The following is a 17,656-nucleotide window of genomic DNA, read 5'->3' as shown; positions in this document are numbered from 1 at the left end:
GCAAAAGTACACACCACCTTTTGCAAAGAAGATAGAGCAAGCGACGAACTGGGTTGCTGATTGAATGAGTGAGATTTCTCAAGTATGTATTATAATTACGAGAGCAGCTATAACCAGGTCTGGCTATAGAAGTGAAGGATTTCAAAGAAGATAAGCCACTCTCTACTCCATGATTTGATAAACTGGCTATAAAAAAATAACTTTCGTCGCTTACGAGTTTGAGTTAATGCGAATTCATTGACAAGTGAGACGTGGGCTGGTTCCATTAGTTCAAGATTTTTTTTTGTTTCTGCTATGCCAACTGCTCCCATTTAAATCGGAGCGGAACCACAATCTCATTGAAGCTGTAAACAATTTTGTACGATTTTTGGTTCTCAGCCGTTTGGGACGTCAACACGTCTGATATTGAAACGTTGCCTCCTGTTTTTGTAATTCAGAACCCAAGGTCTACTCAAAACCATACTTTAAGGCTTGGACATAAATTTCAGCACTAGATTCTCCAATAATGTTTTTCGAATTCAGAAATTTGAGAATTATTGAAGGCAATATAAAAATTAGAATGTTTCTAAAATTACAAGTGTTGTTCTTTGCCAGGATTCAAACCTTTGCTTGTTATTTCTATTTATTTAGAGATTTCTAGAAGGGAATACCAGCCAGACTGTTAAAGGCAGACATCGAAGAAACAGTAACAAACTATTTGAAGGATCGTTTCGAATTTATTCGTTTTCACAAATTAATCCGAGCGGGAACTGAAATGAAAAATTCTTCAAAAAATCTTGAGGAAGCTAATGAGGACTCGAATTTCCGCTGTTCCACATATTCTAATGCACTCTGGTACCAAGTCATCCTAATAAATTTATTTCGGATAATTTAAACTTCTGCAATAATAGCAGTTTATCGAGAATGGCCGAGGTTTTGCACTTGAACGCTTCTGCGGATTTTTCTATACACAAAGGAAGTTCCATTATTAACACGAAAAAGAACAAATGTTTGATTTATTAAAACAAATTTGTTTTCCTCACTCTGGACACAATTTTGAGGGATTCTTACTGCTCAACTTTGAAACAAAAAGTGGTTCATTCAAGTTATGATTTAGGTCATTTTGAACTTTCGTATCAATCTTTGCCGGTAGAGAAAACTGTAATACAACATTTTCTAAGGTTCCAAAGCAATGAAATTGAAATTAGAATCTTAATGTAATACTAGCATTTCATTTTCTTTTGAACGCCTTGCCAAGATCTCGTTCACTGATTGGGAAAAATGTATTGGCAGTCTTTTCACTGGTCTTTTTGTTAAACAAGACCTATTTATAACTAAATATAAATGTGCAAAATGAAGAAAAGCGTATGGAGGAAGGTTTGGATCAGTGCGTCATCACAAGGCAAAAATTTCGGCCATTTACACGTTCCTAACAGCACCTTTGCCCACGTAATCGGTCCCAAATTTGTTGTTTAGACTGCGACGCATGGCAATAAATCAACTCATGCCGCCCGCTGCTGACGTAGCGAACGAGAGAATGGAGCAATGGAATACTCGTGATGGCCTAATGGGGTTCTCATGAGTTTTTCAAGAAGTGGGAGCGAAGCTATGGAAAGAACGCAGCCTCTACGGAATGTTTAATGGTTCTGATAACTGGCATACTTCTAAAAAGTGTTTCGAATAAAACACGAAAGGTGAAAAATTTTCTTACTCCACTCTTTGGGGAACCATTCAATTTTTGGGGAATTACATCCATTATTATTATAGGAAAATATGGCACGCTTGCCCAGGACTCGTGCCGCTGTCACCGAACAGCCATGGTGTGTTCGTCTCTTATCTCTGCTTTATTCGTAAATCAAAGCGTTAACCACTGCTACGATATGAATACTCCTCTAACTTTTGTGGCACCCTCTTTTCCTAAGAACTGTGTATTATTTTCAAAACATATTCGAAGTATTTTCAAAGTAGGCGATTTGTAAGGTACGTAAGGTATCAAAATTTGTTACACAAAATACTCAAAAATTTTAAGGCATATTCTAGTCGTGTACTTTAAATAGTACATATTTTCTATTTAACAAGTAATTCTCTTCCATAAAACTTCGCAGAGACGCTCAATAGAATTTCTGCTTATGAAACAAATCAAGGAACGAAAAGTACTTCATGAACATGATTTTACATATCCACAGTAGGCAAGATAAATGAAAGTAAAGCCTTAACCCATGTAAACATAACTCATAGCAAGCCAGATGTTTCAGACGTACTCGCTAACAGCAAAGAATCACATCTAACCAAAAATTCAGACAGCTATCTCTACTTTTAGTTTTTAAAATGATATCTAACGTATGATGATTTTAGAACTAAAGTAGACGTTAGTTCACAGTAGTAATATCAGTGTTCATATCGTATTGTAAAAAAAAAAACAAAGATGCCTTTCTCACAGCAAAATAAGCAGTAACCAAAGATGTTTGTTTTTGGAGGATCAAGTAACCTTTTTGGCCGTTAAACAAAGCAGAAGATTGGAGAACAGCTATAGGTCTTTATACATACATACATAATTCACATCTGTGTTTAAAAAAGTTCTTAGTGATCTAAGTACCGCAAAATTGCAAAGTAAACAATAAAGCACTCCAATTCTACTCCATATTTAAGTATTCATAGCAACGTTTCATAGGAGATCGAAAGAAATATTCATGTTGTAATACACATGGAGGTCAAAAAAGTATCGAATCTTTGGTTAACAAAGATACTTTATTTATACAACATATACCTTTATCTTGGAACAAATCGTGGCGGGTGTGGCGTAGTCGGTTAAAGGTCCGTTGTAGCCACACGGTCGAGGGTTCGAAACCGCCCTAGCGCAAGCCAAGCCTTTCATCCCTCCGGGACTTGGTACCAGACTTGTCTGGGAGGATAAAAACACTGACTTGATCATCGGCTGGCCCCCGCAAGTCATTGTAAAGGCCAATACGCGTTCCAAAACCTCAACGACTATGAATTCCAGTAAAAACGCGTTGGCGCATCCCGAGTGGATTGATACGCCAGTGACTTTATCCTTTATCCTTTATACCTTTATCAGACTTTTATCCTTCGAAGGAGATCAGAGTATGGATATTTTGTATTAATAATCTTTTTAATTCAAACACTTCTATCAGCCCTCCCGTACTGTTGTAACACTTCTGAAGTCTATTTGAGTGGTGCGGTGGACAGAAAAGATGCTCCATGCCACCAGATGTGGTTGGCAACGTCAGCGGTCGATAGTGCACGAGTTGCACAATCAGCTGGATTGGAGTCTGACTGCACGTAGTTGAACTTCGTCTGAGTGTCTGCCTTGTGGAAACTGGTTAAAATGGTGCGGATCTCGTTCACTCGATTCTGAACGGACCGTTTAAAGGCATCACCCTACGAATCTGAGGTGGTGCAGATTTCAGGTGGAGTATTCGTATACAGGATGGGAGACTACGAAGAGGGGATGATTCCGTCCATTTCCTCCTAATCGCCGTAAAAAACCGGCCGGAAGATGCGGCTTCATTCGTTTTGGCGCACCATTTGGTACAAGAGGTTTGACTGGAGCGCGCCAGTCTTATGCACGCCTAGGTAGTCTCGCATCCCGTATACGAATGCTCCACCTGAAATCTGCGCCACCTCAGATTCGTGGAGTGATGCCTTTAAGTGGACGAGATGAGTGGAACCAATGGAGCGCTATCTTCTAGTTAGAGAAAAGCAGGATGGTGCGAATTTTGAGATGAATGTGAAGATGGAGAAAGCGTGCTAAATACACACTTATTAAGGAAGCGAGTAACTCTAATTGTGGTACACTCATCTGGAGTTTAGCAGTGGCTAATAATGACCTGCCAAAATTTAGTGTGTAAGGATTAGAGTTTGTGTGCTAATTCTATGTCTTCAGTCTGGAGCATCAGTGGTACTTCTTAGATATTGTTGATCTTAACATAAATTTAAATAAATAAAAGCTGGGTTTTATACGCTATTCGGAGGATTCCGTGGTTCGACTTTCGACCTAATGGAATGGTTGATAGTATCGGGTCACAGGAACTCCGAGGATTCATGTGCAAATAGATTGGAAGAGCGGTATTTTGTGGCCTATTGTCGGATGAGGCCTAGTAATTGTCGCGGTGGTGGCCTTAGCCATGACCAGTGATGATGGTAAAAAATCCCTTATTTCGCAAACGAATCTGAAGGAAAGCCTTCCTCACATCAGCAATAAGGAGATATAATGATAAGCGGGATCGGGGTAGAATTCCTACCAAATCAACCCAATAAGATTGTGTGACCAGAGTGGAGGCAATCGTTGAGACTCTGTGCGCCTCTACAATGAGAAGACTCATCAAACACAACGCGCAATTTGGTGGTGGCAAAAGGTTTCCTTCTTGATTGCCTTACGAGGGGTATAATATACTCTATGACGTTGGTGTTTGTTGATCTCCTCTATACACGCTTATCCAGGTAGTCACTAAATTTGGTCGCAGATGGATAAGTTGTGCCAGATTCAAGCCTGTAGCTTGCTTCACCGGTTTGAGAACACGTCAACGTCGTTGTCACTCAAGAAACTCATTCGCTGCAAATTTCTAAGAGAGAGTCAATTGGAGGTTAACAGGATAGAACACCGGTCAGGCACAATTTGGAAATTGTACGAGTATCTTACTGGTTTTGATGTGTATATTCAAGAATATGATTGACGATAGCCTCCGTCCTCTGTTTAACTATGATCGACCGTATTCCGCATTTCCAATCACCAACTGTATCTGCTCCCCTTCTCTAGAACCACTCTATGATCCGCACAGGTGCTGTTTCTGTGGGTCGGAAAATCATCGTTCGACCCACCGCACAAGATCTATGCAATATAAAGTTCGCCGTATGACAGTTCAGAACCTAAAGCTTTGTTGGAAATGTGTCCAATCAGACGCATGCCAGCTTCTGTAGGGCCTCCAGCTGTTGCTGCAGCCAACGTAATCACCATTCCATTTTTTGCTCGTATTCTTCTATTTCGTGTTTTCGTCGTGATAGGTCTAAAAGTTCTAGCGATAATTATCATCGTGATAGTCGTAATAGTTCTCGTTATGATGGATGCCGCTCACCACGTGACCGATACCTTTCTAGAAAGTCGTCCTGTGATGGAACTTCTATATGCTATTCCTCTTCATCGTATTATTCACGCTCACCATCTAAACACCAATACAGCGACAGAGACTACTATCATATCAGTCTCGCCGCAACTCTTCACCATATCGTCGATCTGAACGTGATTCAGGGCGAACATACCGCCGCTACCAACGGCGTCATTTTCCTTCTTCACAAACTTATGGCGTAGATTTCGCGCTAATCCGCATTATAGTCCTTCCTCTGCATGCCGTAGAAAGCACCAGTCCAAAATCAGGTAGCCATGTCACTGATTCGGAAGACGAGATGCATGGCACTCTTGATTGCCTCGCTCTCCCTCCAGCAGATAAACCCACTTAACCACTTTATCAAATCACCAACGCCCTCTTCTTATGACTGTAAAGGCTCACATTCGTAATCCTAGGACTAAAATCCTTGAAACGGCCAATGTCATTACGGACTCGGAAGCTCACAACAGTTTTATGACCAATTCTGCAGCTAAGCGTTTATCTCTCAAACCACTCGACCACTGAAACCACTGACTGTCATCGGGTTCGGAGGTCATCGCTTTACCCAAGAATCCGGTATCGTCGACACAATCCTCATAGACGCAACAAATAAACCATTTAAAATAACCCTACGAACTAAGGAATCTTTGACTTCTCACTTCATGCTATATCGTCTCAGTGGAAAAGACAAAACCGCACTTCGCATTGGAACGACATCGTGGCTCGTCAAGGAGAACGGAGGAGTTGGATGTAAAACGCGTAGTTCGGAAACCTCAAAACATTCTTTCTTTGATAAAGACGAAGTTGTCAAGTTGTTGTCAGAATGTCAGGCCATAATTAAAGTTTCACCACAATCTCGCTGGCAAAACAAGAAAACATAAATCCAGTTATACGCTATAGATAAAAAATATAGTCGGTTGAAAATATGAAAATATAGTTGGGCGCTAGTGCTTGATAGGGCGTAATGACAACATTTGGACCACTGCCAGCTCGTCTCGGGGTACAGAACTAGCGATGTTCCCACGTGGGCCGAGTTTCAGGTCGTTTTGATACGACAATATCAGGTGAAAGACGCATTCTTTCGTGAGCGAATGTATATTTAAACAACGCAAAGAACGCCAACAATACCGAATAGAGGCCTGCAGTTTCCCCGTAATTTTTCGTATAGACATTCTCTGTTTTGTATAATTCGTTCTCTTTTGTCACATGATCTGTTTCCAATCTCGAATAGCTTTTTTCACGGACCTTCCTGAAGGTTTAACCTGTACTGACTAACTTTTAACTAGTAAAATAGGAAAAAGTGAAACATCGCATGTCTTCTGCAATAACTCGGATGGGAACGCAGTTTATCTTTGGAGAGCAACAGCATCAGCATTTCCAACCAACTAATTTTTCGTCAAAGGGTTGCTACTTGCATAACGTCCTCTTTCCTTTCTCTCCCTCCCTCTCTCTTGCAAATATTCATCCGAATGATATGTGTCTTTCAGAATGACGAATATGTGTCTGGCGATAGTAATAGGTCCTTTTGCCGACATGTTGATCACTTCTTATTGTCATGGATGATTTCTTGAATACTCCCTCATTTTGTAAAGAAAAATAGCAGGTATTTGATAGCTGTACACTGAGTAATAGGTCGTTCTACAACATTAAAATTGAATTCTTTTAATTAATAAATAAATAATCTGAACTTTATAGACAATAAGGAAGAAACTTTAAGACTTTTTAAGAAATGATTTGACAAAGCCTAATTTGGCTAATTCATAGGGCGAATGATTTTGAATTATGGCGTGATATGTCACCTCTAATAAAATACTAGCACGAGTTAATTTAATATAACAATATCATAACATCATTACAATAAATAGGGAGAAAGAATCAATCTCGAAGAGAAGAATGACAGAATGGAGGAGTTAAGGGAAGAAATAAGAGGTATCGAAGACATTGAGATTCCTGCAAAATGCTTGGTAATTTGTACAAGTAAAACTGAGCGGAGTTGTTTGCATCAGTAAGGCACGGATCCTCGTCGGATAATCTTTTTCTTAAGTCGAGAAAGCGGTTTCATCAGCGGTAAGAAGTTTGCGAACTTCTTTTTTACCAGCTCCCCGCTACGATTATCGTCACAGTTGGCTGCACAATCTGTAACATTTGAATAATCGTCCATAACTGAGGAGCAAAAAAAAAACTACATGCACATGAAAGGAGCTGTGGGTGCGAGGTTTGCAAAAGTTTGCCACATGGCACAAAAGCGGCAACAATTTCTCTCTGGTCTTCTCTAGCAGTAGAGTTTAGCTAGAGCTGAGACCGAAACAAAATCACAAAACAGCTCTTGAGAATTCAAAAGCAAGATCAGTCGCTACAGGTCAGAGTGATCAGTTTGTCCCAAAAAGTGTTAGTTTTCACTCGCAGAGGCTAGAGAATCCGTTTGTTTCTGCGTATTTACAGAGTTGCCTTATTGTGTGAACTGAGGCCCATAATTACTGAATTTATAGAGGGTTTCGTACCTTTACCATTCTTGAAAACTAACCCTGCTTATTAGTGGAAAGGGCCTATATTAAAAACTTCCCTTACTAGCTTTAACACTGAGAAAATACTGGACATGTTTCTTAATACCACAGAACATATTTGCAGCTGAAGAAAAAACATAGTTGTGTGCATGTTTGTTTGAATGCAGACCCATCAACTTTTAAAGAATTGCTAAGGAAGAGCAGACGCTGAACACTACCAAGAAACAACAGCTGGACGACATCATTCAGAAAAGTTCTTAACTGAAATTAATTGCTTGTGATGAACTAAGAGTTCTCTAGCGTAACATATGAATGTACTGTTTCGCCTGTAGAAACACACCGAGCAATTTTAAGCATCCAGTTCGGAATGATATGTACCATACCATCTGTACCGACATGAAGCTACTAAGAAAAAGGAAGACAGAGCTGGAACCCTTACATCTGGACAATCTGTCTTACTTTTTTCTCTTAGCAACTTTAGCTTACATGTCATAGATCCTCTAAGACTAATGCTTGGGTCTTAGGGCCCCGACTGATTTAGTTATTTACTTCCAGAAATAAGGGCGCCACTGAGTGGCCACCCTCAGTTACGTTTTACTCCAGACAAGTTTACGAGAAATAACTAGGTCATATGATGTGTTACTTTCAAAGAAAAAAAAAACGGAGAATGAATTCCATAGCAATCCACGATCACAAAGTTTGCATGCAAAAACTTCTATGCACACATTTTCTATCTGCATTCGCAAGTTGGTGGACCTAAGGGGGGCTGTTGTGTTAGCCTTCATGAAGGCTGTGCACATTCGCCTGCTTCGGGACTTTAACGGGACTGCCACAATGGGGGCAAAGTCGCTCCTTCCATAGCAATCTATGATCAGCGAGCTATTCGCCGAATTCCCCCTTCCACTTCGAAGCAAGCTCCGGCCAAGTGGTAATCAGTAATCTGAGTGAAGTCACGAAGAGTCAGGCATCCATTATACTAATGGAATGGTTTAACGACGAGAACGACTAACGTGTTCTATGGACGTCTTTGCGCCTGTTATGCTTTGCCCAAACCAAAGCAATAATTAGAAAGAAAACTCACCTATTAGACATCAGAAGATCGAAAAGACGTGGAATTCAAAACCAGAAGCATTATTTTGGTATGTCTCCTAAGAGTTTGCGCAATGTGTGCAGTCTGCACCAAGCAACATATGTGACGTCAAAAGTCTCCGGCGATACTGTGTCAGTTTCGCACGGGTGCGAAGTGGACAGGGCATAACAATTGTAGGCAGCCTCCTCTGCAGATCCTTTGACGAATAACCGTAACTAATTTGACTCGAACAAGGTCAGTACTTACCGTTTTCCTCGGCGTCTTCGTCATCGCAATCTGGTGTATCACCGGTCGAGTCAATCGATGAAGCAGGTGTGGTATAAGTAATTGCCCGTTTCCTAAAAGGTACATTCTTACTCAGTACAATGTACATGAGTACATAAGCCTGAATGTCGATAGGTTGGTACCAGTTTTGTTTGGGAGGATATTGACTTGACACTAGCGCCCGCAAGTCATTGTATACTTACACGTTCGTAAACCTCAGACGACTGTGAGTTGAAGTGAACGTGGTGCATCCCAAGCGGATTGATCAACGCCAGACATTTCAAACACTTATACAATGAGGCACTTCTTTACACGTATTGGATTGACAGAAAGAAAGAACGTGACACAAAGTGGATTACTTCTAAAATTACCTTATGAAGGAACTACCTGCAGCCGTGAGAAATGGAATCCATTTTAGACGGTTTAACTTTAAGTCTAACAACGAACACAGAAATAAAACCATAATCAATGGCCCCGGTTTCTAGCAGAAAGAAGAAGGTTCTCGACGAGTCTTTATTTTTTCACTTCCATCATTAGCAATTACTGAGGGCTGATTGATTGATTTAAGTCGAACAAAATATTGGTAGAAATGAGCATAATTACCTTGCAAGTGGTGTGTTGTCCTCATCAGCTTGGTCGGAGATTGAACGGCGAAAATGACAGCTGCTGTCAGCCACCTTATAAGCGGTAACGCACAATTAATCGCATGTCTATGACAGAGCTTTGAAAAATAGTGGTAAGCACCTCTAGCTTGGAGGGAGGATTGACTTCAGCGAGAGCCATGTAAATCTCAGCGGTTTTCATCAACGCCAGATAGCCATATCCTTCCGTTGACTGGAATAATACGCTAAATTTAGAATAAATATCGTGATTTTTCTCGAGTATTAGAATACTATAGTTGCATTTATTCAGAGAGCAGGGGCCATAGCGAGTTCAATTCAACTACTCGGACGGATAAATGCGTAATCGACTTAGTTCAACTTTTCAACTAAGCAGCATGCCACCAATCTGGCGTGGTGAGGTAATCCGGGAGAAAAGTTAGGAATTGTAGATTGTTGTGGGTTGTTCCATTCATCTCGCCTTAATCGTCGTAAAAAAAAGAACGGCGTGGGCTTCAGTTTCTACGTGGCATGTGAGAACACTCCTCTGTGCACACGTTTCGGTCCACTCAGCAGCCTATTCACCAGTTTCACTTGAATAAGCTGATGGGGAGATATAAGTGATCTTCGACGGTTGGATCTTGGATGCAGCGCGTGCGCAAGGGTTGCAGGTTCACAGCTGAAACCGTAGTAAAGAGCCGTTTTTTTAGTACGATTAGGGAGACATGAACGCAACCATACTGGACCCTGCGATCACCAACTTCATTTCTTGCTTTTCCGGCGGATCCTCTCACCACGTCAGGATTGTAGTATGAAGCCTTATATTCAAACCTGGCTGCGGAGAGAGCTAAGCTGCGCAGCCGAGTGCGAAGCAAGCAGAGTCGCATGAGTCATGTAAGCCAGAATGCCCAATTACCGCAGCTGTGAAAATAAGTTGCTCCATTGCAACACATTTTGCTCTTCTGGCACGACGCTCTCTCGCCGAAGTGCTGTAGTATTGGATTAATCGACTTAGACGTTCTAAGCGGTATTACAAATCGTGGAGACGACGACCCCGTGTTTTCCAAACTTCTCGACTGTTTTCCTTTCATCACCTAGGCAGACGGTCACCTTCTTGTGCAGTAGTATTATAGGGATAAAGGATAAAATTTCCGGCGTTAATCAATCCACTTGGGATGTGCCCCCACGTTCACTTCAATTGAGAATCGTTTGAGGTTTACGAACGTGTAACTGGCCTATACAATGACTTGCGGTGGTTAGTCGATGTGTGGAGTCAGTGCTTTTATCCTCCCAGACAAGTCTGGTACCAATTTATCGACCCCAGAGGGATGAAAGGCTTGGTGAGCACTAGGGCGGATTCGAACCTCCGATCGATCGTGCAAGAGGTGCAAGGAACCTCTAACCGCTATACTTCACCCGTCCCCAGTAATTATGAACACCATCTGAATTGTGTTGTTGTTTGTTGTTGTTATTCCTTATTTAACTGGTAGATTTCCTATCACTTCCGGTCACATCACCCATATCTTTTGGCTGTTCCCTTTTGCGTGCACGGGAGGAACAGTTTTTACTTTTCCCATCGGTTTTTCTTGTCACAAATTGGACTCACTTGTTCCAGTAAGGAGGCAAATACAACCAGCAGCTCCTCAAAACTCGGCCGTTTTCCGGGTACTTTGTCCCAACATTTGGTCATCACTTCTGCACTAAAAAAGTGAACAACGTCGCCTGATTTATGCTAGCACTGAGAAGTAATTTACTCACATCTTGTCAGTGGCAAGCAGCGGCCTTTTCGGTCTATTGCCTGCTTCTAGATGAGCGATCAGATTCAGTGGCTCAATATCCTCAAATGGTCTTCCACCCATGGAGTACATTTCGAACAGAACTATACCGTAGGACCAACTAAACAAATTCAGCTCTAGACAAATCTGCAAAGAAATGTCAACTGATGCTATCTATTGGTGAGAAAATTTCCGCTACCGGGTATTCCGAGAAAGGAATAACCGCCATTTTTCAAAGTAATTAACAACGTTGCGAAAAGTCTCGTACTTACACATCGCTTTTCATTGAGAACAATTCACGTTGCAAACACTCGAGAGCCAACCATTTTATCGGGAGACGACCACGTGCTGGTAATTGAGAAGAACAATCCAGAGACAAAGAGAGTCCAAAATCGCTTATCTAAAATTTAGCAAGTGACAATTAATCCTCAACTCTTAAGACATGTACAAGTAGAAGGAAGCTTTATCTTTGCGTTTTTCATTCCGCCCATTCCAGATATAAGAATATTTCGTGCAGCCAAGTCTCGATGAATGATATTCTTCTGTCCCAGGTAGCTCTTGAAAAAGTTTTTCTTTCTTATCTTCATCTTTTTTGTAAAATTTATACATAGAGAATGTGGCAAATGTGCAGCTTACCATGCCTTGTGCTATTTGCCAAGCAAAATTCAAGAATTCTTTCGTGCACTCGATTTGCTCGTCGATCGATTTATTCTAAGTTTATTCATGAATAGATTCTTTACAGTGGCATATTCATTTGTAGCATACTCATAAGAATTCTCACAATTTCTAAGTCAGTTTTTCTCAATTTTAGATACCGTAGGAGATCACGACTAGCACAGTACTCAATCACTAGACATGACTTGTTAGCAGCTGTGATACAACCAAGCATGCAAACGATGTTGTCGTGACAGCCAAGAGTTTTCATCTGGAACAAAGGGAAATATTTTCACCGTTGAGTTGGGCGACAGAACGTATTCTGACTTAAAGGCATCACTCCACGAATCTGAGGTGGTACGGATTTCAGGTGGAGTATTCGTATACGGGATAGCCGATTATGGAGAGAGGGGTGATTCCGTCCATTTCTTCCTAACTATCCGCTTCGGGCGTTCTGCGCACTATTTTCTACAAGGAGTTCGACTGGAGCGCGCCAGCCTTGTGCACGCGCCGTATTTTCCGGGCCGTTTTTCACGGCAATTAGGAAGAAATGGACGAAATCACCCCTCTCCATAATCTAATATCCCATATAGGAATACTCTACCTGAAATCCGTACCACTTCAGATTCGTGGACTGATGCCTGTAATATTGTAAAATCGATGAAAAACAGCTTTTTATAATAGGAATTTTGGTTTTTTGTTTGAAAGAATCGTCACCAATTCGATTTCATGCATGAATTCCGCTCTTGCGCTGTCGGACGCATACTTTGGCAACATTTTTACTGCACAATCACAGTCTGTGAACTGCGCTATCTCGCTTTTGTAGTAACGAAGGATACCCGGTGAAGGACCAACAAGTTTTCCTGAAAATATGATTGCGATAGATTTTGTGGAAAACCGAACTGAATAAAATTATACTGAAACCAAACACTATGGCGCCGATCCATCCTCAGAACTATCTCAGAACGAAATTCACCTTTGTACACTTGTCCGTACGCGCCATGTCCAAGTTGCTCGCTCTTAACTATTACTTGTTCAGGCGACATCTCCCAATAGTCAATTCTAGAAAATGACTGTTTATAGGAAGTTCATAGAAAGTTCATAGGAAGTTTTTAAAGGAGAATTCTGATGAACTCTAAATCAACAGAGACGGGCGTGTAGTGAATAGAATTTAAATAGTGTTTTGCTAACGAACCTCCACAACGGTCTACCGCCTCATAGTGGCGTGAGGTGACTCTGGGCGTCAAACTGCGACGCACAGTTGGAGACACGTTCTCTGTCAGGTTTCCCAAGCTGAGAAGGAGTTCGACATCTTCTACATTGGTGTCCACGGAATACGAAGTCTTGCTAGGAGTAAACCACTACCAAGATTCACCACCTTCTTGACAAAATGTCGCAAGATGGCTCCCTGATCCATATAGGATGAGTAGTATGGAGAAGAGTCTATGTGCTACCCCAGCATACTCACTGGCTCAGTACCCTGCACACTGGCCCCTGTCGTCTCAGACGTCGGCCGGTATGGCGACCGGCAAGAGGCGATCAAGTCTTAACCATCCTCCATCCTTAGTCCGCACTCCATGTACTCAGTTTTTGATGTGTTGAGGCGCAATCCATATTGCTGCAGCTGATCCTTCCAAGACTGCACTTGTTTCTGAAGATCATCCCGAGACTCCGACGCGAGCATGACATCGTCGACAAAGAGTAGAGTCTACGGATGCTGCTTCTGAATTCCCTTCGTTATCGTGTCCATGCACAGTATGAACAGCAGAGGTGAGAGGGATGAACCCTGATGAACCCCTACTCGTACAGGGAATGGCCTGCTTGTTCCAACAGCACATCGTACAACGCTGGTAGGCTTCGCATAAAGCAGCTTCGTTCACCGCACATATTCTTCTGGTACTCTATGCGACCTCATGGACATCCATAACAGCTCATGTGGGACACGGTCGAAAGCTTTCTCGAGATCGAGAAAAGCAAGATGCACACTGCGGTTCTTCTCTCGACGTTTCTTCCCTCGATGTTTCTCCAGGAGGATTCGGACAGCATGGATAGCATCTATAGTGCTGCAGTCCTTCACAAAACCGCACTGGTTGAGTGAAACGCTAACAATTTTCCTCAGAAGAGCTTCCAGGACACGCTCAAAAATCTTCATCGTATGGCAGAGCAGTCGTATAGGCCTGTACGAGGTGCAGTCAGCAATGTCTCCTTTCCCTTTCCAGACAGGCACGGTCACGGAAGTTTGCCAAACGTCTGGAGTCCGTCCTTCTGCAACGATCTTGTTAAATAGAGTTGCGAGCCACATGGACCCTCGATCTCCTAGCAGCTTCCAGATATCAACAGGTATGTCATCAGGACCGGTTGCCTTGTTCGACTTCATTTTTGCGAGGGCAGCACTGACTTCGACGGCAGTAATTGGTAGAACAGGACCCTCGATGCTGGGAACGGTTGGGATGGGAGGATGACAGAACTCTTCGTTACACAAGTGATTGTAGTACTCTCGCCACCTCTCCAGGATCTGACCAGAGCGGCGCAGAACGGTTCCATCAGCTCCCTTAACGATCTTGGTGTGCTCCATATCCAACGTTGAGCGATGACGTGCTCTGACTAAACGATACACTGCCCGCTCGCCTTCTCTGGTATCAAGCATGTCGTACACAGCCTTGTAGCGGTCCGACTTCGCCTTGGAGACTGCCTTCTTAGCCTCCTTCTTCGCCGCTAGGTAAGCACCCCGATCTTCAGGCTGACGCGTCCTCCACCAGAGCTTATACTTGGACTTCTTCTCACGAATTGCCGCCTGAACTTCCTCGTTCCAAAACCACGTAGCCTTTTATACCTTTGGCTTACCTAGAGTCGTCTTTCCCAGAGTGTTTTCCGCGGTCAAGCGTATAACGCTGGAAGTAGACAACCACATTTCCTCCACATTACGAGTAGGGTGGGGAAATGTAGATGGAGCCACGGACGCAAAAATTACCTCCTTACGATCCTTCAGATTCCACCATTTGATGCGCTGTGTTTCAGTTCTTGGATGTCTCTTCCTTGGACGGGAGATTTTCAAGTCCATAACGAGCAGATGGTGTTGGGCAGCGACATGGTCTGTAGGGATGACTTTTGAATCCTGCAGAAGTCGGCGATCTCGTCGGCGTAACATCCAGAAATCTATTTGTGTTTCACGACCGCCGCTGGTGTACGTGATCAAATGCGATTTTCTTTTCCGATACTGCGTGTTAGCAATGATCAAGTCACTTGCAACAGCATACTCCAGGATTCGCAACCCGTCGTCGTTACGAGCTCCATAGCCGTATCCACCATGACAACTCTCGAATCCGTCTTTCCGGGAACCGACATGTCCGTTGAAGTCTCCTCCGATTAAAAGTACTTCTTCGCTTTCCAGGGATTGGACGTACTGCTCCAGATCTTCCCAAAAGCACGCCTTCTCTTCTTCACTACAGCCCATCTGTGGCGCATAAGCAGAGACGACTCGCAATTCCACCTCTCCTGTATCTACTTTTACAGCCATCAAGCGATCCGATAGTCGATCCACCGCTGTGACGTTACTTTTTATTATCCCACCTTTGGTTTTTTGCGTTTATTTTTTCCTTTCCCTTTTTCCCTTTTCTTGGACCCTTTCAGGCGACATCTCCCAAAATATGTCAATTTTCTAGAAAATGACTGTTTATAGGAAGTTCATAGAAAGTTCATCCATAAGGAAGTTTTTAAAGGCAGAATTCTGATGAACTCTAGAGAATCAACAGAGACGGGCGTGTAGTGAATAGAATTTAAATAGTGTTTTGCTAACGAACTTCCACAGACGGTCTACCGCCTCACTTAGTGGCGTGAGGTGACTCTGGGCGTCAAACTGCGACGCACAGTTGGAGACACGTTCTCTGTCAGGTTTCCCAAGCTGAGAAGGAGTTCGACATCTTCTACATTGGTGTCCACGGAATACGAAGTCTTGCTAGGAGTAAACCACTACCAAGATTCACCACCGTCTTGACAAAATGTCGCAAGATGGCTCCCTGATCCATACAGGATGAGTAGTATGGAGAAGAGTCTATGTGCTACCCCAGCATACTCACTGGCTCAGTACCCTGCACACTGGCCCCTGTCGTCTCAGACGTCGGCCGGTATAGCGACCGGCAAGAGGCGATCAAGTCTTAGTTTTCTCAGGATGTCTTCGACTCTGGACCTAGGCGACACGTGCACGACTCAGCATGGATAGGCATTTGCATTTACAATGCAAGAAGCCCTACATGCCTTCTTGGAGCTGCATAGCATATCAAATTCTACTCAATTTGCTCAATAAGAAACCAAGAGCAGAAGGAGCGACGTAGGACAGATGAATGACGCTCGTTATTCGCGGAGAGAGAGTTTTGCCTCGAAATGAAGTCGGGGTTGGTTTTGTTGCGCACTCATCTGTCGTGCATCTTGTTGATTCTCAGGAGATCCTGTCACATCGTCTGGCAATTCTTTGCCTCCGCCCTCAGCGCCTGCTCTTGGTGACGAAGTGACCCGCAACAAGAAGTTTTTCTGCAAATTCGTTGTCGGAGACTTCAAAACAAAACTTGGAAGGGCCACAGAAGAGGACAGGAAGAGGCAGGATCGGAAGATTTGGGCTGGAAGAACGGAATGGAAACAACAGTCGTCGCCCTGTTGTCCGCGGCTCACCTCTTCCATCTTTCTTTTTCTATGAAGAAATATCATCGTCGGTGTACATGGGAACCGCTGAATGGCACGATTCGTGCGGAGATCGACCACATGCTCACCAACCGGAGATGGTGTCTACTTGGTGTCTCGGTAGAACCACTCTTTTGTAGTGGTTCTGATCAACATCTCGTTTGTGCGAATATACACGTGCTAGAGGACTCCTTGTCTCCAGATGACTGGCACATTGAGGCGGACCCAATGTAGACTGCGAGCTGCCGCTCAGAGAGTTGAACGCCTGTGCCGAACGTGACTCGAAGCGCGCACAACAAACTTGGATCGAATTTCAAGGACCACCAAAGAATTGTTGAAAAGAGGAAGAACTTCGAGGCTTTGATCGCATCGCACATTGAGCGGTCAGCAGCAAGCACTAGCTGCAAAAGAGCGTTGCAAGCTATCTTTCCAATTAAAGGCAAGGTTCGTTAACCCTTCGTCAACTCCTGTGTCAACTCCGAACGTTTCCGCTGGTGAAGTTTCACCACTGATTTTCCTTTCGGATGTACGCAGTCACTAACAGCAGCATGAAACCAGGTATAACCCCCGGGCTGTCTGCCCCTTGTTCTAATCTTCGTCGACTATGAGAAGGCCTTCGACAGCGTTGCAATGTCAGCGCTGGTCGATCAAGGTGTGAACGTCGTCGTATGTGAGGACATAAGCCAATTGTTATGGGTGCATTACAGTGTCGTCAGCTCCTGTGTCAAGCCCGATCGTTTCCGCTGGTGAAGTTTCACCACTGATTTTGGTTAGCAAAATCACTTGGTTGAGAGAAATGAACATACGTACTGATTGAAGATTCCTCTCGAACTTTCGTTTTGCGGACGACATAGTTCCCTTTTCGAGAAGTGCCAATGGAGCAGAAACGATGCTCAAGGAATTGAACGAAGCAGGGGATAGAATAGGACTTCGAATAAACAGAAAGAAGAATCATGAAGAACGCCTACTGCGAGGGCGGAGGAGTACAACTTGG

General features: G+C 43.2%; 3 protein-coding genes across 5 annotated transcripts; 1 reads left to right on the top strand and 2 right to left on the bottom strand.

The window, feature by feature from the left end:
• Positions 1-4,901: 4,901 nt before the first annotated feature.
• RB195_014350 (uncharacterized protein) lies at positions 4,902-5,234 on the top strand (the record flags this gene model as incomplete). Its single annotated transcript, XM_064204576.1, has 1 exon — positions 4,902-5,234. The coding sequence occupies one exon, from the start codon at positions 4,902-4,904 to the stop codon at positions 5,232-5,234; it is 333 nt and encodes a 110-aa protein (XP_064060457.1).
• A 1,870-nt stretch (positions 5,235-7,104) lies between these two features.
• Positions 7,105-15,505, bottom strand: RB195_014349 (uncharacterized protein; the record flags this gene model as incomplete). 3 transcript variants are annotated; one of them, XM_064204574.1, is made up of 14 exons in its annotated part: positions 7,105-7,238; positions 8,943-9,034; positions 9,564-9,637; positions 9,705-9,794; positions 11,166-11,259; positions 11,318-11,455; positions 11,607-11,729; positions 11,797-11,891; positions 11,971-12,045; positions 12,116-12,259; positions 12,706-12,851; positions 12,965-13,050; positions 13,869-14,782; positions 14,960-15,505. In XM_064204574.1, 14 exons carry the CDS (start codon positions 15,503-15,505, stop codon positions 7,105-7,107), a joined length of 2,751 nt encoding a protein of 916 aa, XP_064060454.1. The 3 variants fall into 3 exon arrangements, with proteins under 3 accessions (XP_064060454.1, XP_064060455.1, XP_064060456.1); XM_064204575.1 differs by lacking the exon at positions 7,105-7,238 and adding an exon at positions 8,738-8,892; XM_064204573.1 differs by lacking the exon at positions 7,105-7,238 and adding an exon at positions 8,738-8,883.
• Positions 15,506-16,338: 833 nt separating this feature from the next.
• On the bottom strand, positions 16,339-16,662 carry RB195_014348 (uncharacterized protein; the record flags this gene model as incomplete). Its single annotated transcript, XM_064204572.1, has 1 exon — positions 16,339-16,662. One exon carries the CDS (start codon positions 16,660-16,662, stop codon positions 16,339-16,341), a length of 324 nt encoding a protein of 107 aa, XP_064060453.1.
• Between the last annotated feature and the right edge of the window lie 994 nt (positions 16,663-17,656).

Source organism: Necator americanus, chromosome V (assembly GCF_031761385.1).
Source record: "Necator americanus strain Aroian chromosome V, whole genome shotgun sequence".
In the NCBI taxonomy this organism is placed as follows: Eukaryota; Metazoa; Nematoda; class Chromadorea; order Rhabditida; family Ancylostomatidae; genus Necator; species Necator americanus.
This window is presented reverse-complemented; position numbering and strand designations above follow the sequence as displayed.